We start from the raw sequence: 25,138 nt of genomic DNA on the forward strand, positions 1-25,138 counted from the left end.
TCAGCTCAATACTCCTCAGGAGTTCAGGTACTTGCCATACATCCTTGTCTTCAGATTCCGACCTCTGCATTTCTCACCTGGATGCTCAGATACTCAAGGTTGCATTCATTCACTCCTCCATTAATTTGGCAAAGATTTATTAAGCGACTACTTAATGCCAGTGACTGCAGGTCGAGGGAGTCAAAATGACAGTTAACATTTGCTGAGGGCTTACTAAGTGTCAGACATTGCTCTCAGCACTTCACATTAAATTCTCTAACAGTAGATACTGTTAGAAGCTCCATTTTACACTCCAGGAAACTGAAGCATAGAGAGATAATCTGCCCAAGATCATATAAGCAGTAATACTGGGCTTCAAACCCAGGCTGAGTCCAGAGCCTGTGCTCTTAAGCAATATTGTGCCAGAGACAGCCACAGCCCCTGCAGTCACAGGAATTGTGGCCCTTGAGGTAGGGAGACACTTAACGTGGAGCCACAGGACATGCACAGAAGACTGTCTGATGGAGCCTGGGGACATGGAAAGGCCTCCTTGAGGAGAGGACACCTAAATTGATACCAGAAGGATGAGCAGAAGCTGGCAAAAAAAGAAGTGCATCCCAGAGAGTGAAAAAGGGCAAGAAGGCGAAGAAGCCGAGGACCTAAAAGACAGAATTGTATCTGGGAAGGTGCCCTTGTAGCAGAAGCCTGAAGAAAGTGAGGAAGCACCTTGCCTACCCTCTAGGGAAAAATGTTCCTGGCAAAGGGAGCAGCAAATGCAAAGATTCTGATGCAAATACATGTCTGGCAGATTGGAGGAACAGCAAGAATGGCAGCGCACCTGAGCAGAGGAAGCAAGTGAGAAGTCCAGCAGATGAGGAGGCGGGGCTGGCACATTTCACAGGGGTTTTGCAGGCCCTGAGACTCATGTGGAGTGAAATAGGGAGTCACGGCAGTGTTGGGTGAGAGGAGTGACCCGTTGTTCAAGATCTGTTTTTGTTCTTAGAATGTAAGCAACAAGAGGGCAGGGACTTGACTTTGCTCGCTGCTGATCCCCAGCCTGGGAAGAACAACGGGACCTTGATAATACTCAGTAAATATTTGAACAAGTGAATGAATGAATGACTAAATTAATTAAATGATGGAGATGAATCCATGTATAATTGTGAGTGACTCCTTTAGAAATCTTGCATCCTACCTGTGTGTTTAAGACCTGCCCCACCTCTCACCCTTCGCGCCGCTCCCATACCGCCGTTGGCCTGCGGGTCCGCGCAGCGGCCGCCAGAGGGCGGGAGCGGCGGAGATTCCCGCACGGAGAACTTTGCATGAGGCACCGCGTGAGGCGGGGCCTGTGGGCGGGCACCGGTCGGCCGGGCCGGGTCTACCCACGGGCGGAACGCGGCAGTGGGGCTGAGGCTGTACGGCGGGGGCCGGAGCGGTTTGGGCGGCGCACGACGCGAAGATGGCGGCGGAGAGACAGGAGGCGCTGAGGGAGTTCGTGGCGGTGACAGGGACGGAGGAGGACCGGGCCCGCTTCTTCCTCGAGTCGGCCGGCTGGGACCTGCAGGTAGCGCCACGAGGCGGGCTGCGTCGGGCAGGCCGGGGGCTGTGGAGCGAGGGCGCCTGGCGAGTCAAGCCCGTGGTGTCCGAAGCGCACAGTCATCCCGCCGGGCCGCGGCCTGACACAGGCCTCAGGGGCCTGTGGCCGTTTGCCACGCGTTGCCAGCTCGGCTTGGACGTGGGAAAACGCGGGACAGCCCCGGCCCCGACCTCTTCTGCCTGCCTTAGTTTCCTCTTCTACCTCGCCTGTTCTCTGGGCCAGCGAGACTTTGGGCACTGCCGCAGCCCGCGTGGAGAGGGGGATCCTGGGGGCGTGGCGGCCGCGCGGAGTCTCGGATGTACGCTGCGTGAGTGGGAATGACAAGTTCCCCGGGTGGAGCAGCTCTGGGAACGAGGTGGTCGTTCATTTTCATTTCCGTAGCCCTGGCCGCAGGTGGAGGGAGAAGCACGGCCCAGGATTTGACTCACGCCCCCTCCTACCTAATTGCTGGGAGAAACAACCTCCGGGGTGGTGGCGCAAGGTTGGAGCCTATTTTTCTTAGTTACCTTATCAGTAAAATGGGAGTCTCGTGGAGCTTATCGTCTAGTTAACTGGCATGTGATAAGTTTTAATTAAGACATTAAGATGAGCTACACGAGGCAGGGATTTTTGTAAACTGTCGAATTGCCTTGCCTAGAACAACGCCTGGTACATAATAGGTGCTCATTAATTGAAGAAAGAATTGTGTAAATGTTCTTGACCAACCTGCATCTTGGGTAGATGATGATTAATGTTTATTGAGTACCTGCCATGAGCCAGGTGCTGTTCTAACTGCTTTATGCGTCTTAAGTCATTTAATCTTTGCATTTTGCAGCCGAGGATTAGGGACGTTATTTGCTCAAGGCCTCACTAGCTGCCAGATAGAAGAGATAGCATTAGAACTCAGTGCTGTCTCATTACAGAGCCCAAACTCTTAACCACAGTGTGCTTGGCACTTATGATTATTCCTTTAATCCTGGCAACACTGAGGTAAAGAAGACTAGCCCCATTGTATAGATGAATTGGAAGTTCAGAGAGTAGGTGATAGGCTTGAGGTCCCACAGCCAGTAAGTGGTAAGTTTGGGATTTGAACTGGATCTGTTTACTCCGCTCCATTTAAATTGCTTCCCAAAAGTAAGAGTTAAAGCATCGTGCCTCTACAGACATACAGTGTGAATGTAGCCCCTGTGCAGGGCAGAAATACAAAATGCAGCTTCTTCTGAGAGACCTAGAAGATCACTACTACAATTGGCAGTTTCCCCCACACTATAGCTAGGGAAACAGAGGCTCATGCATGTGACATGACTTATCTGGCAGGGCCAGGACTCGAATGCCCAGTCAGTGCATATCCCATGACAGCTTTCTCCTAGCGGGCCTGTTGTGTCCTGCAAAGGCACACTACCTTCAGCAGGCTGGTTACATCCTGTGAAGGTGCACTATTCCTAGTAGGCTAGTTATGTCCCACAAGAGCTCACTGCCTTCTATAAGGCTGGTGACCTTGAGGACAGGAGCCATGTCTTTTTCATCTTTGTGAACCTTAGTGCTTTATTTCTTTGTGCAAAGTGATTGTGCAAAATAAATGGCTATCCATTGAGTCAATGAGAGAAACATACAATCACAAATGGCCAAAAGACTCCCATATTCATTGTGTATATGTACAGCTAAGACACGATTATGCATAACTAATAATGGAACCTCTCATCCATTGTGTAAGGTTAGTGGAACAGGTGTCCCCATTGCACAGATTAGGAAACTGGGCCTCAGAGAGGAAGTAAAAGTAGTCTGGACTGGCCTCATAGTTCCTGACTCCTGGCTATCACATTAGAACTGAGAGTAGGAGCCTGAGCAGACTGCCTAGAATGGAACCTGGCTCTGCTCTTCATCAACTGTGACCTTGGGCAATTTTCTTCTCTATTTCTTTATCAGCTGTATATATATTGAGATGATAACAGTACTAACTACATAGGGTTTTTTGAGGATGAAATGAGTTAACATGTACAGTTCGCTCAGACAACCTGGCACGTAAATGCTCAATAAATGTACACTGCTTTTACTAGATCACATTTTTTAATAAAATGAGAATAAGAAATATCTCCATTCCAGCCTGCCTTCTTGCCTTCTTTTCCCCATAGTAGGTGGAATTTGTTTCACGTAATATGAAAACTAATAGTCGGGCTGTTACCTTTTGGTCTAATTTTCTATGGCCCCAGATACAGACCTGTTTGTAAGCGTGGGCCTTATCTTTGTGTCTTTGCTCCTGTGTGCTGTTCAAAGGAGATATGTTAGATGAAGGCCTGTTTAAGGATCCCAAGTTACTACCTCTCTGTTTCAGATCGCCCTAGCGAGCTTTTATGAGGATGGAGGGGATGAAGACATTGTGACCATTTCGCAGGCAACCCCCAGTTCAGTGTCCAGAGGCACAGCCCCCAGGTAAGGGCCTACTTCAATTATTGCTGCATGGGTGTACTTCCAGCAGTGAGGAGGAGCTATTTCCTGACTTGACAGAGGGTTCAAGCCTGGGGATACGGGTCAGTGAGTTCGAGTGAGAAAGTTAGACTGACTGATGGGTAGTAGTTCCTTGTCCAGAAGGAAAACGCTAACTGAGTTCTCAGAAACCAAGTTTGTGCTAGCACCTCAGAAGAATTCTATGAGGAGCCTACCTTCCCCCGACGCCCGCAACCCAGTTTGACCTGATCATTCCTTTCTTGTAGAGATAAGGGTAACACTCAGGTAGAGGCTCATACCTGAGTGTGGTTTATTGTCTAATCATAGGAGAAACCACAGAAACTACTTTTAAGGTGTTTGAGGGTTTTTTATTTATGAAATGTAAGGAGTAACCTTCTCATCTCTGGATGTTTTTAAGTAGAAACCAAAGGACATCCTTTCAGGGGTGCTGTAGATGTAAAAGATTAGGTCACATGACTTTAGAAAGTTTTTTTTTTTTAAGGTGTTCATTACCCTATTAAGAAGTTTTAGAGAAAATAAACCTGTGTAACCCATTCTTTCCCAAATTGATTACAGAGACCTTATCCTAAGTAATCTGGTATTAACTTTTATGATCCTATTTGCATCCCCTGTCCCAGCCACCCCCACTCTGAGGTTCCTATGGCAGATCACTGCTGTGGTCTGCAATGAGAAAATGCTGGTCTTGCAAAAGACAGGCAAGGCCTCTTCCTAGAAAAGTGTCTGAACTACAACTTCCCTCTCTGCTTTAGCCTGATTTGCTTCTATTCTCTGGTACACGTTTTCACCAGAAAAGCGTATTTGAGTTTAAATTCAACCTCAGAATACTTAGTGTTTCTTTGCCAGTGAAGTTGTAAATTGTGTTTCTCTATAAGTGCATCTGAACCTTAAATTACATTTCCTCTTTTGGAAGGAATACTAACCCTAGAACTCATTGCTTCCGTAACTTCTTTACCTCCCATTTCCAGAGGAAAGGCAGTAGGCAAGTGATCTTATAATTATTCACAGGTGCTAACCTATGAGGGTGTCGGTGATGGCACTGCCTCAGGCATGGTTATTAGGGTAAGGGCTCTTCTTGCAGCTGCTGGTAGAGTCTTTCACAGCCACCCCAGGTTACTGTTGGAGTATTGGCATGTACAGAGGGGGCGGAATTGAAACTTAGCCTTTGATGTTCGTCACATATTCACACCTTTCTTCTCTAGTAGTCCCAAAGTCTTGTCAAAGGAGTAGTTTAATAGAGCATGGGCTGAGGAGTCAGAGTGCCTAGATTCAAATCCCAGCTCTGCCACTGTGGAGATCTGTGACCTTGGGCAAGTTACTTACATCTCAGGCCCTCAGTTTTCCTCACTTGTCAAATGGGAAGGGTAGTAGTGCCCACCACATAGGAGATGAAATGAGTTAATACTTATAAAGCACTTAGAACACAGTAAATGTTAACTGCTATTATCATTTTGTCATCATTACCGTCCATTCTCCTCTTCTCCATTCTTTGTGTTCCCTGTCTCATTTCACAGCATTAAAAAATAGACGTAAAAGTAAAAGAATCAAGGAAATAGAGTTTAACAGTAGGACTGTGTGGGAGTAAAAGACTGAACACATGGAGGCCTAAAGGCCTTGCTTTATTGCTTTGGTTAAGCCTCAGACTCAGTACTGAGGGAGCGAGAGGTCACAGTTCGTTGCATTGTTATCCTTGTTGAGAAGGAAAACATTGACTACATTCTCAGAAGCCAAGCCTGTGCTAGCACCTCAGAGAATTCTGTATGCGCCCTGCTACTCTGCCCCTCCCCTAACCCTATTTGACCTGAGTGTTGCAGGATACTTAGTCTGCTGCTGGGTTCTTCCCATCTCTTCATCTTCTCAGATATCTTTCATTTCATCACTGCTGCCATGGAATGATAATTAGTGAGTTCCTCCTTTGACTCTAGAGGTATTCTTATTATGGAGACCCTTACCCCTCGGAGGAATCTAAATGGAAGTGAGAAGGTCCATAAATTACACCTGATACTATAGGCAAAAATTTGTGTGCATGATGTCTTCTGGCAAGGAAATTCATAGCTTTTGTCAGATTCTCAAAAGGCTGTGGAATAAAAAGGTTAGCCATTGCTGTAAAAGTAAGTCTAAACTCCTCAATAGTAATAGCTGTCATTTATTGAGCACTTACCAAGTGCCAGGCACTGAGTTAAGCCTTTACGTATACATCTCTTTAGTCCTCTCTACAACCCTTTGGGGTGGGTACTGTTATTATTCCCATGTTACAGATGAGACAGTGAAGCTCAGCATCTTCCCAAGATCACACGGCTAGTAAAACAAGGATTTAATTCAGATCTGCTTCGGCTTTCAGCCAGAGTGATGTACTTGTGGATATTGTGGGTCCTCCAGAGTTTGCCATGAACCTACCATTTTAATCTTAACCCCTTTTCTTTGTTTCTTAAATCTTTATTCCAACCAGACTGATTTCTTTGGTGTCTCAATTATGCCTAATTTTTGCTTCTGCTTTTGATTGAGCCTCTCACTTGACTGTGGGGCCTGATGATTTCTATGCCCATTCCTTTGCTTTCTGCTTGTCCAAAGCCTGTGCTGCTTTCCAAGTTTACTTCCATCCTCACCTTCCTTATTGAGCGTGTTTTCCCCCAACCCATAGGCAGCACACCACAGTCCTATTCTTCCAGTCATGACTATAATTCATTCATTTCTTTGACTCATGTCCTTGTACTGCTTGTTGCTGTCTCTCCTGTGATGTCTTGAACTCTTGATATTAAACTTAATTTTTTTCTTCCTAAGTAAATCATAAGTTCTTGGAAGTGAGAGGGCTAGTATATCAGGAGCACCCACATCTGTCTAGCTCTGCGAGATATTCTCACCCGTGTTCTCTCATACCTCTATATCTGTGGAAGTAGGTCAGGTGCTCACCATTTCACAGGTCAGGATGCTGACTCACAGCTCCTGTTATGGCAGATTCCAGCCCAAGTCTGTCTAAATCCAAAGCTGCTTCTACCTTCCTGTCCAGACCTCCCACCCCTGTACCTAGCATAGGGTCAAGCAAGAGGTAGTGGTTAGTTTCTTCATTTTTTTTTTCTTTCATCCAACAAAACTGTACTTTCTTAGAATTTCAGAGACTGCCATTGTCTGATTCTTTAAAACTATACTGTCCAAATATGGTAGCCACTAGCCTCATGTGGCTGTTTAAATTAATTAAAATTAAATAAAATACACATTTAGTTTGTAATTTGCACTTAGCCAGATTTCAGATGGTCAGTAGCCACATGTGACTAGTGGTTTCCATAACGAACAATGCATATTCAGCATTTCCACACTGCAGAAAATGTGATCTGACAAAGGACTTTTGTGCCACTTCAGGATGCCAGGATAGCCTGGGAGATAGAGTTTTGATGCTGAAAAATTGAAATTTCTGGGACATTTTGCCAATTTGTGGAGGACATGGACAAAATCTTTTGAAATTGGTATTGTCTCCAAGACATCCATATGGTTAGGTAACTCTCAGAGCAGTGGTTCTCAAACTTGAGCATGCATCAAAATTACTTGGAAGACTCCTTAAAAGCAGGTTGCCAGACATTCCTCTGGAGTTTCTGATTGAGGAGGTCTAAGGTGGAGCCTGAGGATTTGCACTTCTCACAGTTTTACAGGTAATGCAGATGCTCCTGGTCCAAGCACCAACAATTTGAAAACCACTGCTTAAGAGTAGTACTTGAAATGTACTATACCATGCATTAGTTTCCTGACTATTCACAGAAAGCCTATGAGGTTGGTGCTGTGATTGTCTCCATTTTCACTTTGAGAAAATATAGACTTAGAGAACTTCATGCCCAAGATCCCAGGGTGGGATGGTAAGTTGGAATCGGACCTCGGTATGTGGACACTAGAGTCTGTGTTAGATTCTGTCATAGTCTTAAGTACAAAAACTTTTGGAGAAAGACTCAAACCCATAGCCAGAGCAAGTGGTTTGCTACAGCAAGTATACGCATGTGTATTTGAAGGTGTTTAACAACAGAGAGAGGATTTTTTCCCCATAGATTTTTTTGAACGATGTTAAATAGAGCATCAAGGAATGTCTTGGAGGTTGCTCTCAGCTAACTCTAGCAGGGAATGTATTTGCCTCATCGATTGGTCTTTGTCCTCCTATTTCTAGTTGGTGGAACCTCAAAGACTGTTCTGACCCCTAGTTGTCTCTTTGAAATAAATCTTCATTACTGGATCAGAGCTTGCTTTCTAGTAAACAACTCCTCCTTCTCTCTCTAGCCTCACTAAAGCTTTCCCCATATCATAGGGAAACTATTTTCCTCTAAAATATAGAAAATGCTTTTATAAAATGTGTGTCTTGTGATCCTTGAAAAACTAAGATTATTCCTCGAGGGCAAATCTAAACTAGGAATAAAGTGGCGGTGTAAGACAATGCCAAAGGAGGGAGTTAACCTTTCTCACACCCGTTTTTAGTGTGCCCTCTCCGTCGTACCCCACACAGCTCTGCTTTTTTTCCTAAACACCAGTAAATACTTCTCGACTAACCTATAGTAGAAGCAGACAGAGGCCTCCTTGCCCACATATTCATTTCATTTCTATGTCTTGACAATTTTTCCTTCCTCTAATGTGTTACTCTTGCTAGTGTCCGTGTATATACATGCTGCTTTCCTGTGTTACTCTTGCTAGTCTCTGTGTATATACATGCTGCTTTCCTGTGTTGCTCTGCTGGTCCCCTTTCCCTGCCAGCCCCACCACCCTTTACCCAAATGACTCATGTTCACCAGTTCTTCAGCACCCAGTCAAGTGTTGCATTTTTCTGGAAAACCTTTCTTGATATTCCCCCATCCCTACTCAGAACATGAAACTCTGTGTTTGTATGTTCCATGTGCTTCCCTCTATCATAGCCCCTATTGCACAGTATTTAATAGATGGTTTCCTGGCCGAAGTGCCATTAGCCTGTAAGTAACTCAAGGGTAAGAACTGTGTCTGATCATCCTTGTAGACCTAGTGTCCAGTTCAGTGCCAAGCACAGGTATTCTCTCAGTATTTAAAAATTAAATGATGAAAATAGCTATTGGGTAGTAAGTTTTTAAAGTAATACAGACCCCTATCCCATCCCCCCTTTTAATTTATTCTTGTCCTGTGTGACTGTGAAGAAATACCCTCATTGTTTTGCATATAAACTTAGGTTAACCCTCTTCTGCAAAGATCCTTTTCCTGCCCCACCAAAAAAATCTAACCCCAGTGTCCTCAACTCCCTAACAGCTAATGATGGGTTACCTTTTCTTTAACTCCCCCTGAGATTATTTTGCTCTTTTTGGTGTCTCTAGCGATAATCGGGTAACATCCTTCAGAGACCTCATTCATGACCAAGATGAGGAGGAGGAGGAGGAGGAAGGCCAAAGGTGAGTCTTCAGGGTGGGGGGCACAGTCTACAGAAAAGTCTATAATAATGATAATGTATAATCACTGTAATGTATAAAACATTTAAAACAAGGGTCCCCAATCCCTAGGGCACAAACTGGTACCAGTCCATGGCCTGTCAGGAACCGGGCCGCACAGGAACCGGGCAAGCTAGCAAAGCTTCATCTGCATTTGCAGCCGCCCCCTAGTGCTAGCATCACCGCCTAAGCTCCACCTCAGATCATTAGGCATTAGATTCTCATAGGAGCATTGGTCCCTGGTGCTAAAAAGATTGGGGACTGCTGAAGGATAAACATGTTCGGTTATTGTTAGCCATTACTACTGTGAGCCAGTAAACACATATTAGAAACAGTCTCCCTCTCCCTTTAGCTTGGAAGTAATCCCTGTACCCTGATACTGTTGTTTTTCTTTTGGAGTATTCTGAGTTTTTAATGGTTAAAATAATAGATATTTTTTGAAGAATATTATGGGAAGGGAAACTAATCGGTAGGAAAGAAAACGGTCATTTGTGATACCACATCCCAGAGGTAACCAGGTATCAATAACATTTTTAGTGTATTTCCAGCTTTTTCTTTTTAATTGAAAAAGCAGTATGTCACATAATAAACAATAAAAGGCTTCTAAATGTATATCCCCCCAATATACACACACAGTGTTTGTTTTTAACTTTTAAGAATGTTATAACGAAATTAGCGCCCATCGTAGAAAATACAGAACAGTGTAATGAAAAAATATAACATTTATCTACCATTTGGTAACTACAGTTAATATTTTTGACATATTTCCATTAAGCCTTGGTTCTGTGTAAATATACTTTGTTTTATATTGTATTTTACATGATGAAAGTCAGATTATTTTGTTTCTTGCTTTTGTTGGATTAATGCTAAATCTTAAACACTTTTCCATGTCATTAAAATTCTTCATAAGTGTTTTCATTGACTATATTAATAATCCATTATGTGGGATGTCTGACATTTAGGTTTTTTCATTTTTTACCACTGTACATATCAGTGCTATGAACATCTCTGTCTACTAATCTTTGACTACATTTAAGATTATTTTCTTAGAATAGTTTCTAGAAATGAAAATAGCAAGTCAAGGTCATGAATAATTTTAAGGCACTTGATCACAGGCTCCTAGTTGTTAAGCCAATGCTTTGAGCTCCTTTAATAAAGACCTTACAGTCCATTAAACAGAACTTCATCTACCTGGAATGAACAAGAATGAACTGGCTACAGCCTCATTTCATGGATTTTGCTTCTCCATGGGCTCTGCCTCTGGTCTGACAAGCATTCCTAGGGAACACTGTGTAATAACTATTACAGAAATAGAAGTACCTCATCGTGGTCAGTCTTTGGGAAGTGGGCTGAGAAATTACATGTATTCTATTCTGTTTTCATCTATATGCACTTTACACTGCCTCGGAGCCTTCTTAGATATACTTGTGGTTTAAGAATAAATGTTAATTTCAGAGTTTTACACTCATTGAGTGATAGGCAATGTTATCAAGTATGTGAATGCTCAGCTCCTAAATGACCTCCTCCTCTCATCCTGTCACATCTTCCAGGCATTGACCTTTCTTTATTTCACATCCTGATTACTTCCTTGGCCCCTCAGCATTTCAGACGTGATGACACTGGTGGTGGTGTCTTTGCCAGGGACTATGTTTTTGCCTTGCATTCCATAAGAAATATCAGGAAATAAAAAGCTGAGACTAATTTCTGTAGGTTCTCAATTCTCCCCACCAGAGACAAACTTACCTGAATAGGAGTGATGAGGAGGCACTTAGCCAGGCTATGTGACTACTGGTTTTCAGACCGAGGTAAAAAAAGTTCTAACGTAGTGTCAAGCTTGGCCTATTGCAAAACCCAGTGTGGGTATCTTGGGGCTTGTATTTGAGCTTCCCTAACCTTCTGCAGTACCCTCTCCTCAGTGCCCCTACTGTATGTAATAAAAATAGCAAGGCAAGGTGAGGCTTGGGTGAGCTCTTGGTGCAGTATCACACCACCTGACATGTGTGCATTACTCTGTGCTTATTCTTTTGCATACATCTGCTGATTTGAACCTCACGGCCCTGACTTAAGGAGCAGGTAGGTAGGGCATGTGGTCCTTCCCTCCTATTTCAAAGACAAGGAAAGTGAGATTACAAGGCAATGCACTGGCTTGCCCAGGGTCACTCAACAAAGCCAACACTGGAGCCTTGTTGCTTGTACTAACTATGCCACCGCTACCATTACCCCATAGTTGCTATGTCCTGAATAGGTGCTGGCCACCAGATGGGTAATTCTCAAAGGCTGATTCCGAGTTGGGACTCTCCTGAGCTGACGTGCTGTCGTGCATGCCTGGAATGCCCTTCCCTGATTTCTTTACCTGATAATCTCATCCTCAAGACTCAGCCCAGAAGACACCCTTCTTAGGAAGCTTTGACTGACCTCCCTAACTTAGTGTTCCCAGAGCACCCCTTATACTGACCTCTGTTGCTGCTCACACTGCGTTATGCCTGCCTGCTTCCTTACGTGTCCCTAACTAGACAATAAGTTCCTTAAAGATGGGAGCTGTACCCTTCACCTCGGTGTGCCCAGCACCTAATACAGAGCCTGGCACATGCTTTATTCATGGTTTTGAAGTATATTTGGTGTTAGATGTGTATTTTCTGTACAGGTTTTATGCCGGGGGCTCAGAGAGAAGTGGACAGCAGATTGTTGGCCCTCCCAGGAAGAAAAGTCCCAACGAGCTGGTGGATGATCTCTTTAAAGGTGCCAAGGAGCACGGAGCCGTAGCTGTGGAGCGAGTGACCAAGAGCCCTGGAGAGACCAGTAAACCAAGAGTGAGCATAGAGGATCATTGTCTCTGGCCACAGGACTCAGGTTCCAGAGTGGGTGAAGGAGGCCTTTCTCACCCCAGTAGTGACTGAATTTGTTTTGTTTTTCATTTGCTCACTTATCCTCATACACAAGAGAGCAGCTCAGTTTCTTCCACCCTTTAACATGAAATCAATATTTGGGACAGAGTTTTCAAACCTGTGGCGCATGGTTCGAATCAGGTCCTACACACATTTTATGTGGCCCATCCAATTTGATTTACTCAATGTTTTGCTTTATTTTGTCTTTATTGAATTAATAGCTACCTGTTTGATATAAAATCTGGATTTCTGTCTTGGAAAATCAAAAATTTTTCATTGTTGTCCTCTACCCAGATTCCTACCTGGCCATGATTAACTAGAGCCAGTAGCAACTGTTTCCTTTAGCCAAGCAGCTACCACCATCTCCTAGTTTTTACCCTAATCCATTTGATGGCTTTGCCTGGGCCTGTAGCTCTGAATTTGATACCCAGAGAAAGTGTTATCTAGTAGTTAACCAGCTTTCAATACATCATTGTATCTGAGTAACCCTACCACCATTGACCCACTCCTCCAATGTTTATGAATTTGTCTTTTATAGCCATTTGCAGGGGGTGGTTATCGCCTTGGGGCAGCACCAGAGGAGGAGTCTGCCTACGTGGCAGGAGAAAGGAGGCGGCATTCCGGCCAAGATGTGAGTGTGCGTGCATCTGCTTGCCTTAGGGTGGATGATCGTGACCTGTTCTGCCATTTTTCAGAAGGGATTGGTCACGTTAATTGTGAACAGGCAACCTCTTAAAGGGAAGAGACAGTGCTCTTGCTTTGATATTAGGCTTACCTGAAAATCAAAGGCAGCTCTCATCTGGTTGGGCATGGCGGCTTGAAAAGGAGTGGGCAGAGGGGATAGACACATGAAGGACTTTTCTGAGCATACCATGGCTCTCAGGCAGAAGGACAGTGTGTCTGGGTTCTCTGGTCATATGGGCACAGCTAAAGAATTTGGTCTTCAGACCACCCAAAGAGACCTGAAATGGAACTTTCAAAATTTTTTCCTTGCTATTCAGTCCTTTTTCCCCTGTGCATACGGGTCCCCCCTCCAGTAAGAGTAATGATACTATGTAAACAATTTTGAAGTTTTTGATTTAATATATGCCATAAACTTTTTCATACAGCCTTGTCACCATTAGTTTCTATAATGTATTTACGTTTAATCATTTTGGGTTTTATTCCAAAATAAAGTCAAGCAAGAATAAAAATCCTATCTGCCTGAGGCAACAGCTGCTAATATGTTGGATTTTAGCCTTCTAGCCCCTTTTCTGTGACTACAGGGGCTTGTATATGTTATTTTTAATGACCGGGAAATAGTCCATGAGTAGTTTAGTTGAGCACAAGCTGCATGCCAACCACCCTGGCAACCCTACAGACGAGGAAGCCACAACTTCAATTGAGTCACCTGCTCAGAGTCCCTGAGCTAATGAATGGCAAAATGAAGGCGCAGACCCAGGTCTGGTTAATTCACAGCCCATTCTCTTAACCTGTGCCATAGCACCTTATTTTAGGTTAATATTTATTTGGTTGGTGGTTGATTTCCTCGTGCATGCATGTTTGTGTCTTTCTGTCTCTGTTTTAATAATGACCCAGTAAAATAGTAAAAACCCGCTAACATTGCAGATTCACAGTAGTGCACTTGCCAAGATCCTGACAATATATGGACTGCTTGTCTTCTATTGTCACAGGTTCATGTAGTGTTGAAACTCTGGAAGAGTGGATTCAGCCTGGACAATGGCGAACTTAGAAGCTACCAAGACCCATCCAATGCCCAGTTTCTGGAGTCTATCCGCAGAGGGTGAGCAGAACAGCCCTCCAGCTTCCATGTCAGTGGGTGAGATGGCAGATGGGCAAGAAGAGGCTGATCTGAATGTTTATTATTTAAGAAGTAAATATTGAAGCAGATTTAGCAAAGTTGAGATACAGATTCAAAGATCTGCTCCAGAAACTTCATGTGTCTGTTTTCCCCCTGTGGGCCTGGGGCAGAGCCAAGTAAGTGACTAAGTAAGATACAGGCCTCTGCCTTGACTTTGAGCAGGCAGGAGAAGGGGGAGGTAGACAGGTAGCCAGCAGTTTTCACAGTTGGAACTGAGAGGCTTATTCTCACACCCATCACTGTCATTCCCATCCTGCTCGATGTGGACCCTAACATTGCCTTTTCTCGTGCAGGGAGGTGCCAGCAGAGCTGCGGAGGTTAGCTCATGGTGGGCAGGTGAATTTGGACATGGAGGACCATCGGGATGAGGACTTCGTGAAGCCCAAGGGAGCCTTTAAAGCCTTCACTGGCGAGGGTCAGAAACTGGGCAGGTAAGGAGCAGCACAGGCAGGAGCAGACTATGTTAGTCACTCTGCCAGGCTCAGCAGACCCACCCTGTATATCACTCACTTTGTATATATAAATCTTTACAAATTACTTCACATTTTATTTTTATGGAAGGAAGAATATGGAGACCATGGGCTTTAATGTTACAGACCTGAGTTTAAGTCTTTTTCACTTTCTGTCCATATGACCCTGGACTGTATGAATAGCCTCAGTTTGCCCAGCTATAAAATAGATTAATGAGAGTCCTTTCTTCCTTGATACTGTTTCAGGAAGCACATAGAGCGTTGCCTCCACAGTGAGGTAAAGGTAACACATTGCTGCTTTGACTCAGTAATCTGGGGAGTTCAGGGCAGGGGTGACCTTGATGACCGAAGGCTGAAACAGACACATATATTCAGGTCACCTGAAATGGGGATGCAGAGGGTATAAGGAATCCCAGACTCTCCCAGCAAACCCTGCAGTGGCATGGTTCAGGATCCAAAAGAGCTCAAGGACTTTGTTGCCTCATGCAAACTACAGCTCCACCATTATGGTAGCTTTTACCTCTACATCTGTGGTCCTTCTTGACACTCACTTTGTCACTTCGTTGCTTTTTCTGCCTTGTGTCCTCTGCCACTGCTTCCATCCTGCATTTAGACCCCTGATAGGATCTGATTGGTTCATAGTCACTGTTACTGCTGATAGCCAGAGTTCTCTCACCAGACCCTTGACCAACCCGTAGGCCAGCTGCCTCCTCTCAGGGGCACACTTACCTTTGGAATTGTGCACGTGAGAGGCACTCAGCATAGTGCAGTCCTTGTTTTACAAAGAGAAAGCTGAGGCCCTTAGACTTTAAGGGTTACCCTTGGGTATGTGACTGATATGTAGTAGAATGGGGACTGGAACCCATGCCTTCTGATTAGCATTCCTTCCCACATTCCTCCTGCACAGCAAGATACCCTCTCTGACTTAGACCTGGAAGCTCTTGAACTAGTCATTGCCCTTGCTCACCTCATCCTCACCTGTAGGGATCAGAGTGTAATCTGCCAGCAGCTGTGCTGTTTGAGTTGCTTGCTGGCCCTCTCCTCCCTCCCTGTCAGCCAAAATTCATGCCTCATCAGGGACAAGGGTCATAACTCAGAACATTAGAGACCAATAGATTGTGATTTACCAGGATCAACATAGTTAAGTCTACCCTGTTCTCATCATTTCATCTACCACATTGAGGCCTATGGGTTAGTCCAGAACAGCTGTTCTCAGGGTGATCCATCTGTAGCTTCCCTGTCAGCTGTGGTAACCTGTGTAGAGCAGCCGATAATTTTTTCTTCTGTTATTAAAATAAAATGTGTTTATCTTTTTAGAAAAAATAGAAAATGCAGATAAAGAATAAAAACTATTTCTAAACCTAACTACCAAATACATCCAGTTAGTATCTGGAAAGACGTATCCTGCTAGTTTTATATGTGTAGAGAGTGTGTGTGTGCGTGCACATGTGAGCACGCGTGAATGAACATGCTCTTTTATCACCTATTTTGCCTAATCAGTGTAATAGGGCTGTCATTCCATATCAGTATATGTATTTCTACAGTGTTATTTCTAATGCTAATATAATTTTTTGTCCTATGTATGTGCTATAATTTAACCTGTCTCTGCTGGTAAACATTTTAGGTAGCCAACAGTATTACAAACAATAATTAAATCTTTGTATGTCCCTTATTTTTGGGCTAGAAGTAAAATTGCTGGCTCCAAAGGTCTTCATATTTTTAAGACATTGTCAAGTTATCCTCCAAAAAGGTTGTGAGTTTTTTACCCACCACCAATTATAAGAAAGGGCTCAGAACACCATGCACTTTGGGTTTGTTTGGTTTCATGATACTAACAAAAAATGATTTTACTATTGGAAAGCCTAACTATATTTGTGTACAAGATTCAGATCTCAGAAAATGAAAATATTTTTAAAGAAGTCTATTTTAGCAAGACGGGAGTTTATACTTTATTAGTGTGGAGGATGAACCCCACCAGTAGAGACAAAGGTTGATAAATCAGGTGGTGATTATCAGCTAAATAAATATTCATTGCCAGTTTCACTTTCATTTTATTTCAGTTTTGATTTTTTTTAAAAAATAACCTTAAAAAAGGTTTTATACAACTAATGAGATGGGATTTTATCTTTTTAGTCTAAACTAGGTAGACAATTTTTTGTTTATCCCATAAATTTTACCATGTTTTCCATTGTCATCTTGTCATCTAACGTGTTCAGGAGCCAAAAGTTCAAGAAAACTTTCAGATTTGCCTCAAAAATTAGTCTTGGGTTTTTTCTCTGATTATCTGGAAAAATACTTTAAGTGAATGAATAGATTGTTCTCAGTTGAAAAAAAAATTATTTCAGTTATATTAAACTTTCATTGTTTTAGGTGTTGAATTTGTTTGGATGAGAACTAACTTGAAGGTTTGGGAAAGACCGAATTCAAATTTGAGTAGCAAACACCAAGACTGTACTTGGGTGGGGTAGTGTCATTGCAGCGGAAGGATTAGCTTTGGCTGTTCACAGTACATTCTGTAGTTTTTATTTCTGTAAAGGGGATGGCAGAGTCTCAGGACTTATAATTTTGGCAATAAGCACCTTAGTGTCCACTTTATTCCCACTACAAAGGAAATGAGCAGTCAGGTGATTCAGATTCTTGATATGAATGAGACTCAATTTCCCTGTGACTCATTATGATATTTGCAGTGAGATGGTAAAGAAACTCCTCTTTTTATAGATGTCTGATCTGATCTGACCAGTCCTGCCCCTGGGCGAAGTGCCCTCACTGCTACAGATGGCCCAGCCACTGCTGGCGAGGAATGGCTCAGGGGATAGCAGTTCTTAAGGAGCACCAGACGGATTCTGGTTCCCTTGAACAGATGCACTTGGCTGCCCTACACAATGATTAGAGGTTTGCCACTCCACTGAGGGCAGCATAGACTGAGAGTGCCTCTCAGGTAACCTTCCACTTATAGCCCATGGATAGGTAGTAGCATCTCTTGAGTGATTTGGGTCCAGAATTTAATGAATATAAGTGGACCCTGAAGAATGACAATAATCAGCTTTTTCAGTGTTTTTCTGCTGTTAGCTAAGTACTATACTAAGCATTCCATGTGTGTTATGGCCTTTGATCTGTTTTGATTCCCATTATACAAATAAAGATTCTGAAGCTTATGAGGTTAAGTCACGCCCAAGACCATACTGCTGACCAGTGCTGATCTGGGTTCCCTCCAGTCTCTGCTCTTATCTGCCATGCAGCATTGCATCCTGGATGTTCTTGGTAGCCACATTCTGGGCATGGTGCATTATTTTTAGCTATTATTTCAACTATGGGAGATTTCATTTAACTTTATTGATGAGGAAACTTCACCATGAAGTAATGTTCCTGAAATCAGGTCTAGGTCTGTCTGACTCCAAGACCTGGTAGGAGAATGTGGCAGGTGTTAGGAGCACAGGACCTGGATTTAGACAGCTGAGATTGTATCCTGGCTTTACCTTGAACCAATACTAGGTTCTTGGGCAAGTTGCTTAATCTCACTGTGTCTCAGTTTCCTCATCTATAAAGTGGAGATGATGAATCCCTACCTCACAGGCTGTTTTAAGGATTAAGTGAACTAATATGAACTAATACGTGTAAAGTACTCAGCATAGGGCCCAGTTCAGTAATGGGTGCTTCATAAGTGTACACTGTATTTATCGTCTTTCCAACTCACTTTATTTTTAAGGTGTGTAAGTGAAACAATCAGAAGCAACCAGCCAACTCCATGTATCAGGCTTTCCTTAACCTTCAAATGATGAGCACCAGCTCTATGCAAGAGCCTGTGCTGAGAAGAAAGCCGAAAACATCGGTTATCTCCTTGTATGGAGGACTTCTTAAATGTCCTGTGTTGGGCCTTCTGCATACATTATCTCATCTGATCCTCACAGAACAGTTTCTTGTGCTACATACACAAGGAGACATTGAAAACCTAGGAAGCTGAATGACTTGCTTAAGGCCACACCTCTTAGTTTAGTGGTAGAGTTGGGAGCAGATGGTGGGCCTTGAGCTGTTTCCCCAGCATCACACTGACTCTCCTTAATAATAATGGCTGCAGTTTAGTAGATGGCCTACCCTAAAAAGTATGGATGTGGTGAGGATGGTATTCTCATCTTACGGAAAAGGAAGTAGAGAAGCCGAGATGTTCAGTAACTTGCTGGGTCACACAGCTCATAAGGAAGCAGTACGCCAGATTCTCTGGGAGCAGGGGAGAAGTTTGAGAAGACATTTTCAATGTATGTTATTATTTTCCTAAAGTAAACCTTTAGAAAAGATTTAGAAAGTAAGGCTGCCTGGTATGAATACACAGAATATAGAGCTTATTCATTGCATAAGTTTTTAAAAATTTAAAACCTGCTTTACAACGTGCTTCTGTTTTCTCATCTTTAAAATGGAGATAATACTCATCTCAAAGGATGATTGTGATGATTCAGTGAGGCCATGGATATGAAAAGAAAACCTAGATAGTGCCTGCGCAAAGTAGTTTAAATATCATTTCTATTTTATCTTCATCCTCCACCCTTGCCTGACCTGATAATGTCAGCCACTTTGGAATAACAGCTTTTTCTCATTTTAGGTTGGCTGAAAATGTGAGAGTTCCCTTTCTGACAGATAGTAGCTTCCATGAGTACTCATCATGTATTTGGAATTGTTATAAACAGTTGAGGAACAGACTGCCTACAGCCTAGTTGGAGAGTCATCCTAACACCCATAAAACTAATGAACAAAACACAGTAGACCTTAGGCACTGCAGGGGTAACATTTAACTTGCGACCATTCCCAGGCATCTCCTGAGGCATGTGACAGTGTGATTTATGTGTGTCCTGGCCCACATTTGTGTCCCACATGTGCGAGGCCGATGCATAGAAGCAGCTCCTCTCGTAGCTAGTAAGCGTGGCCAGCATTCTCTTCTCAGCTCCACTTTGTAATTCTCTAAGCTCATCTGTTTCACATTTGCAGAAAAGAGTAAGTTCACTTTTCAATTCTTCATTCCCAGTTATATGTTCTGGGGCAATGTTTCATAAACTGTTCCATGAAATTATCTGATAATTTGTGTGTATGTACACATGATAACAAGTGTAACATGAAAAAGGGACATGGTGGTGATACATAAGTTTGCCTTAATTGCATGATTGCTCAAGACCTTTAATATGCCTGTGATGCTGCTCATGTAATATGTGGCATTTCTGAAACCTTCCTGGAGGGACAAGGGTCCCAGGGAGCATACTTGGGAAAGCACTTACAGTTGGATTTGCTAAGAATAACCTTAGGTTTAAAAGTTAGAGGGAAGGGAGCAGTGTAGGAGCTGATCTACTTAGAGGCTTTGTGGAGAAGCAAGCAAGTTCTCATCTAATGGCCTCTCCTCTGCGAAGGTCTAGGCCAGGGCATCTGCTAAGAGAAAGGCTGAGAGTGAGGTGTATGGTGGTGTACAGGAAAGAGACTAAGGCTCCAGAAGGTTGTGGAGAATTGGGAGTTCTTTGTGTATTTTGTGCTTCTCAGCCACCCTAAATACTTTATGTAATTCTTCACTTTAAGCTCCACAAAAACTGAGAAACTGAGCAGGGCAAGTATCCTTAACCCTTGTTAAAGATCCTCATTATTATCCTTGTTGAAACTAAGAGAATTTAAGTAACTTGCTCAATACCACATAACTTCAACCCTGGTCCATCTGATTCTAAGAACTGAGCTCTAAACATTGCAACAGGCACCATGTCATGTTCATATTGTATAATTAATCCCTGTGGTCCCAGGCACTTAGTCGGCCTTTGGGAATTCTCACCGCCCCTCCATCCCCCACCCTGCTTCTGATAGTTGACACATGAATATGCACATGAGTGAGGTTACAATAGGGAATGCAGGCCTGAAAAAAATCCCATCACAGAGAAAGAGTCTGGGCTCATCCTTCATATTTCATCAGCCCCTGCCAGGCAGTGTCAAGCCTGCCTCCACCGTAAACTTGGAGTGGCCCCTCCTCATTCTGCCCTCAGCCTTTCTCACTGAGGCTAAAACTCATCCTGGTCTGTTGGGTCCTCCAGCCTTAGTCTTTTCCCACCCCAGGCTGTCATTCATACTACTTTCTTCCCTTCAAGCCCTTGTTCAGGTGAAGACACTGAGGGAGAAGGGGTTGTGTATCTTGCCCAAAGTTACTAGAAGTGAGGGAGCTGGCAGTAACTCAGAGTCTGAGATGAATTCTGCTGGACCTGGAGTTGCATGAGGGCAGGCAGTCTGTCTTGGTCATTCCTTGTATCAGCAGCACCAAATATAGTGCCAGATGCAGCAAAGGCTCAGTAAAAATCTGAGACAGGATTCCCCTCCTGTTAGAGACCTTGTTTCTGTTCATTTCCTGACACAATCCTTTCTCCTCAGCACTGCCCCCCAGGTGTTGAATACCAGTTCTCCAGCCCAACAGGCAGAAAACGAAGCCAAAGCCAGCTCTTCCATCTCAATCGACGAGTCACAGCCTACCACAAACATCCAAATACGGCTTGCCGATGGCGGGAGGCTGGTACAGAAATTTAACCACAGCCACAGGTACCTTGTGTTGTCTGGCCTATCTTATTCTAGGCGTGTCTCAGAGACTTCCACAAATGGGTGGGAGGCAGGGAGCTGTTCTTCCTCCTGACATCAGCAGGCACTCCATGCTTTCCCCAAAGAAGGCAGTGGGTTGGGAAGGTATGCAAATCCAAAGCCTTTGGTTCTGGTTTGCACTTCCATAAATGTGGCCAGTAACTGCCACATCCCTCCTGTGAGTCTCATTCCTCAACTGTAAAATTAGGGGATTGGATTCCTAAGGGATTTTTTTAGCCCCCAAACTCTTTGGTCAAAGGAAATCTCATGCTAAACACAAAGTGTAGAACAAAATTTGAACAGCTGTGGTTGAAGGAGGGGAGAGAGGACACAGTGCCAGCATCCCACCCATGGCTTCTTCCACCTCCATCCCCAGCAGGGGACTCTGAAACCACTAGTATATTAAGGTCTTTTCTAGATCTGACCTTTGAGAATTCTAGAATATCTGCTCTACTAGCTCGTATCATCTGGGCTAGATCAAAGCAAAATGTGCTTCCCCCATCTTAAAGATAGGGAAACTGAGGCACAGGCTGATGACGTGATTAGCAGGAGAAGGTTGTTGCCACTAAAGAGATTTGTCAACTCCTTTTTCTAAAATAGCAGTGTCTAAATTTCATCAATCATAGGCCAGCTAGAATGCACGTAGGAGGCTCATTAAATGGCTTGACAGTCCTTGAGTGATGACAAAGTTCACATGTGGGGTAAGTTGTAAAACAAGCCTTAAGAGCACATATGAAGTGCTTACCAGCTGGGTGAGGGGTCTGTTTGCTGAAAGTCTCAGATTGCATCATGGATGTCCAGTCCCTTAGATGTGCCAAATTGTAGATTGCAGGGATTTTAAGGGTTGGGACAGTAAGAAACTTTTGTTTAAGCTCCCTAAGGGAGAAGGCTGTCTGTTTCCAGTGACTCCATTTTCATGATCACCAGGTTCAGGACTCAGGCAATGTCTAGAGAAGGGATTCCTGGCATTCAAGAGTTGCTGACCCTCAATAATTCTTCTCACTAATAGTTTCAGTGATGTACAAAAGAGACAATATTTTCTTCCCTTGTGGAATTCATGATCTACAGGAGGAGACAGACATTAATCATATCTCAGAATTGTTTGATGACAGACTTGATCAGTACTGTGGAAGCAAGATAGAGGACGAAGACCAGGAGCTTGAGGGGAAGGCTGCCCTGAGAAGGTGGCATTCAAGCTGAGGCCTGACTGAGGCTTGATTAGGATTACAGGAAAAGGATCAGGCAGAGGAGCCTCTAGAAGAGGGACGCAAGTGTAGGCAGGGAGCATGGCATGGTGAAGAACTGAAAGGAGAACAAGGGGAAGGAGGGTGGTATAAAATTAGGCCTTGGGACCACAGTGAGGAGCTTGGTGTTTCTCTTAAAGAAAATGGGAGCAACCATGACGGATTTTAGGCAAGGGAGCCAACGTGCCTCCAAAGGAGAGCTTTGGCCACTGTGGAGAAGGACGGGGCTGGGGGAGATGGGAGTCTGTGGACAGCAGAGAACATCATTGCTCACCCTCCTCTCCATTCACTTCTGCTCTACCAGGATCAGTGATATCCGACTGTTCATCGTGGACGCACGGCCGGCCATGGCTGCCACCAGCTTTGTCCTCATGACTACCTTCCCGAACAAAGAGCTGGCTGATGAGAACCAGACCCTTAAGGAAGCCAACCTGCTCAATGCTGTCATCGTGCAGCGGTTAACATAACCGCCCAGCCCTGCTGGGCAGCCTCGCCTTTCTCCTATGTCCCCCACGGCCAGCTGCCCCGTGGGGACTGCCCCTCCTGCCCCTTCCACACACCCAGCAGTCCAGTGCCACGTCTCCTCCGTAGCTCTGGGTTCTTAGAACTCTGTTGGACATTTGTTTTCTCCTTAGTTAAATTTCCTCAGTTTTTGTGACGATCAATGGACTTTAAAGAAAAAAATAAAAACAACCAAAAAAATTGAAGGACTATCACCAGCATGTTGTACGGAACCTCTTCCACTGAAGCAGGCTTCGATTGCTTTAAAATCATATTTATCTCCAACATGTGTAGGAAGAGCCTTTCTTCCATGCTCTCTGCATAAAAATCGCTTGTGGTACACAATACCCATCCACTAGTGTGTCCACCTGCCACCCTCACAATGATTAGTGGAGAATTTCTCTCTATAGAGAAGGAAGTGGGGGGACTTACACAAAGAGGCTTTGCAGCCATTCATTCCCTCAGGAACAGATCTCTCCCAGATATATCCAGGCAGCAGCAAAAGTCCCCTGAAGTGTGAAGTCAGACTTAGATGCACTCAACTTCTGATGAAAATAAATACTTCCCTGTGTTTCTTCGCTCAAAAGCTGGGAAATTAAGAGCTCCCCAAGCCTTCGCCAGTTGAGATTCTAACTACACCCGCCTGCCCCAGCCCTTTCGTCCCTCATCATCCAGGCTGCTCTCAGCCTAGTGATTCTCTTCTGCTCTGTCATTGCTTTATTCCATGTACAGAAATCGGTACCTAGGAGGAAGATAGGTATCTTTTCATTGGGAAACAGCTTGTGCCAAACCAAATGAGTTAAAGAGTTAGGGTATCTTCGTGAAAAACAATCAAAAAAAATCACTAAGCTATTCACTAATGATGTGCTTGGCAAATCAAATGTTGGAAGTGGGGTTCTCTTGCTACCAGCTCCTTTTACTGTGCTAGCGTTTGCGAGAGGCCTCTGCTGAGTAAATTTTGAGGATAACAGTGCCTGGCTTTGGTGTACAGGTTCTGCCTCACAGTTGTTCTCTGCCCTGCCCTGTTCGGACTTGAAGCAACTTCAGCAGTAGTCCAGCCTGGTCAAGACCTTCTCTCCCATAATTGTTTTCTGTGCAAGTTTGGGAGAGGAGGTTCACTGGGGGCTTGGAAGCCTTTTCACCTCCCTGTTGCGTGAAACATAGACTTATAATCAACACTGACTCAGAATCTCCTGGTTTTGAATCATAACGTGCCTCAGTCCTCTTTCCAAGCAGTTGTCACCAATCACTCCGGCTTCACACCCTGCCACAAGCCAAGAATCAACACTACTTCCACCCAGAGCTGAGGAAGGGCTTGAGTTTCAACCAAGACACATGCCGAGAAGGGGACATGGCTCGGTGATTCCGATCTCAAACTGCGAGGGCTGCATCATCTGCCACAGTGTGTCCAGCAGGTGGAGGCAACTGTGGAAATTAAATGCAGGTTTGGAAAAACTGTAAATTATTGTTACCTTGACCATTAAAATCCAGAATGAGGACAATGGAGTTTTGTACTTTTTAATGGGTTGCTTTGAAGAAGTTGTGTAATAGCAGCCATTGTAAGTACTTCAGCTCCTCACAGCATTCTCATTTTAGTGGGAAACCTAAAGCCCGGGTTGCGCAACTGGTTTAGTGATAAGGTCTGTCTGCTTCCAGAGCTTGTGCTCTTGACCACTATGCGCCATGTGCATACACACTCGACCCCCTCCCACCCCGCCTCAGGGTTTCTGCTTAAGTTCATTAGTTCATACCAGAAGAGATCACAAAAACACCACTCAAAACCTGCATCATCTAGAAAAATACAAGCCCTCCTGGGATTCCCACCTAGGAAGGGATCTACTTGTTGCAACCACCGCAGTTCAGAACAGCTGGGTATCTGGCCCAAGGTCAGAGCCATTGCCATCCATAGAGCCAGGGATTACAGTGGTCCAGATTCGGGCTGGGTAAGGATATTTTCAGTCCTAGTTTTCTGGGTGGCCCAGAGGGAAAGGTCCATCCACCCAGAAAAGCTCTCACAGGTTTAAGAAGGATTTTCAACAGCCACTGGTTCTGGGGCTTCTGAATTCAGGGCAGTCCTCATTAGAGGCATTTTGTTGCTGGTGGGGCATTTTGAATCATCTGAAAAATTGGCTGGCAAGTAAGGGAACCTCCTGG

The 25,138-nt window shown here is 44.1% G+C and overlaps 1 protein-coding gene across 6 annotated transcripts; it reads left to right on the forward strand.

Moving 5' to 3' along the window:
• Positions 1-1,372: 1,372 nt before the first annotated feature.
• NSFL1C (NSFL1 cofactor) lies at positions 1,373-24,486 on the forward strand. Of its 6 annotated transcripts, none has more exons than XM_039863922.1 (10): positions 1,382-1,543; positions 3,888-3,985; positions 9,328-9,402; positions 11,479-11,511; positions 12,083-12,296; positions 12,862-12,954; positions 13,997-14,106; positions 14,478-14,615; positions 21,039-21,203; positions 22,788-24,486. In XM_039863922.1, the coding sequence occupies exons 1-10, from the start codon at positions 1,439-1,441 to the stop codon at positions 22,948-22,950; spliced, it is 1,194 nt and encodes a 397-aa protein (XP_039719856.1). In that variant the 5' UTR covers positions 1,382-1,438; the 3' UTR covers positions 22,951-24,486. The 6 variants fall into 6 exon arrangements, with proteins under 6 accessions (XP_039719862.1, XP_039719856.1, XP_039719858.1 ...); XM_039863925.1 differs by having other exon boundaries at positions 1,386-1,543; positions 12,083-12,248; XM_039863923.1 differs by having other exon boundaries at positions 1,386-1,543; positions 11,506-11,511.
• The last annotated feature ends 652 nt before the right edge of the window (positions 24,487-25,138 follow it).

The sequence above is a fragment of the Pteropus medius genome, unplaced genomic scaffold, assembly GCF_902729225.1.
Source record: "Pteropus medius unplaced genomic scaffold, Ma_sr-lr_union100, whole genome shotgun sequence".
NCBI classification, from domain to species: Eukaryota; Metazoa; Chordata; class Mammalia; order Chiroptera; family Pteropodidae; genus Pteropus; species Pteropus medius.

Coding starts and splice junctions, on each gene's coding strand:
- NSFL1C (XM_039863922.1), top strand. CDS start 1,439: ATGGCGGCGGAGAGACAGGAGGCGCTGAGGGAGTTCGTGGCGGTGACA. Junction 3,986..9,327: donor TCCAGAGGCACAGCCCCCAG/GTAAGGGCCTAC, acceptor TGGTGTCTCTAG/CGATAATCGGGTAACATCCT. Junction 12,297..12,861: donor CACAGGACTCAGGTTCCAGA/GTGGGTGAAGGA, acceptor TGTCTTTTATAG/CCATTTGCAGGGGGTGGTTA.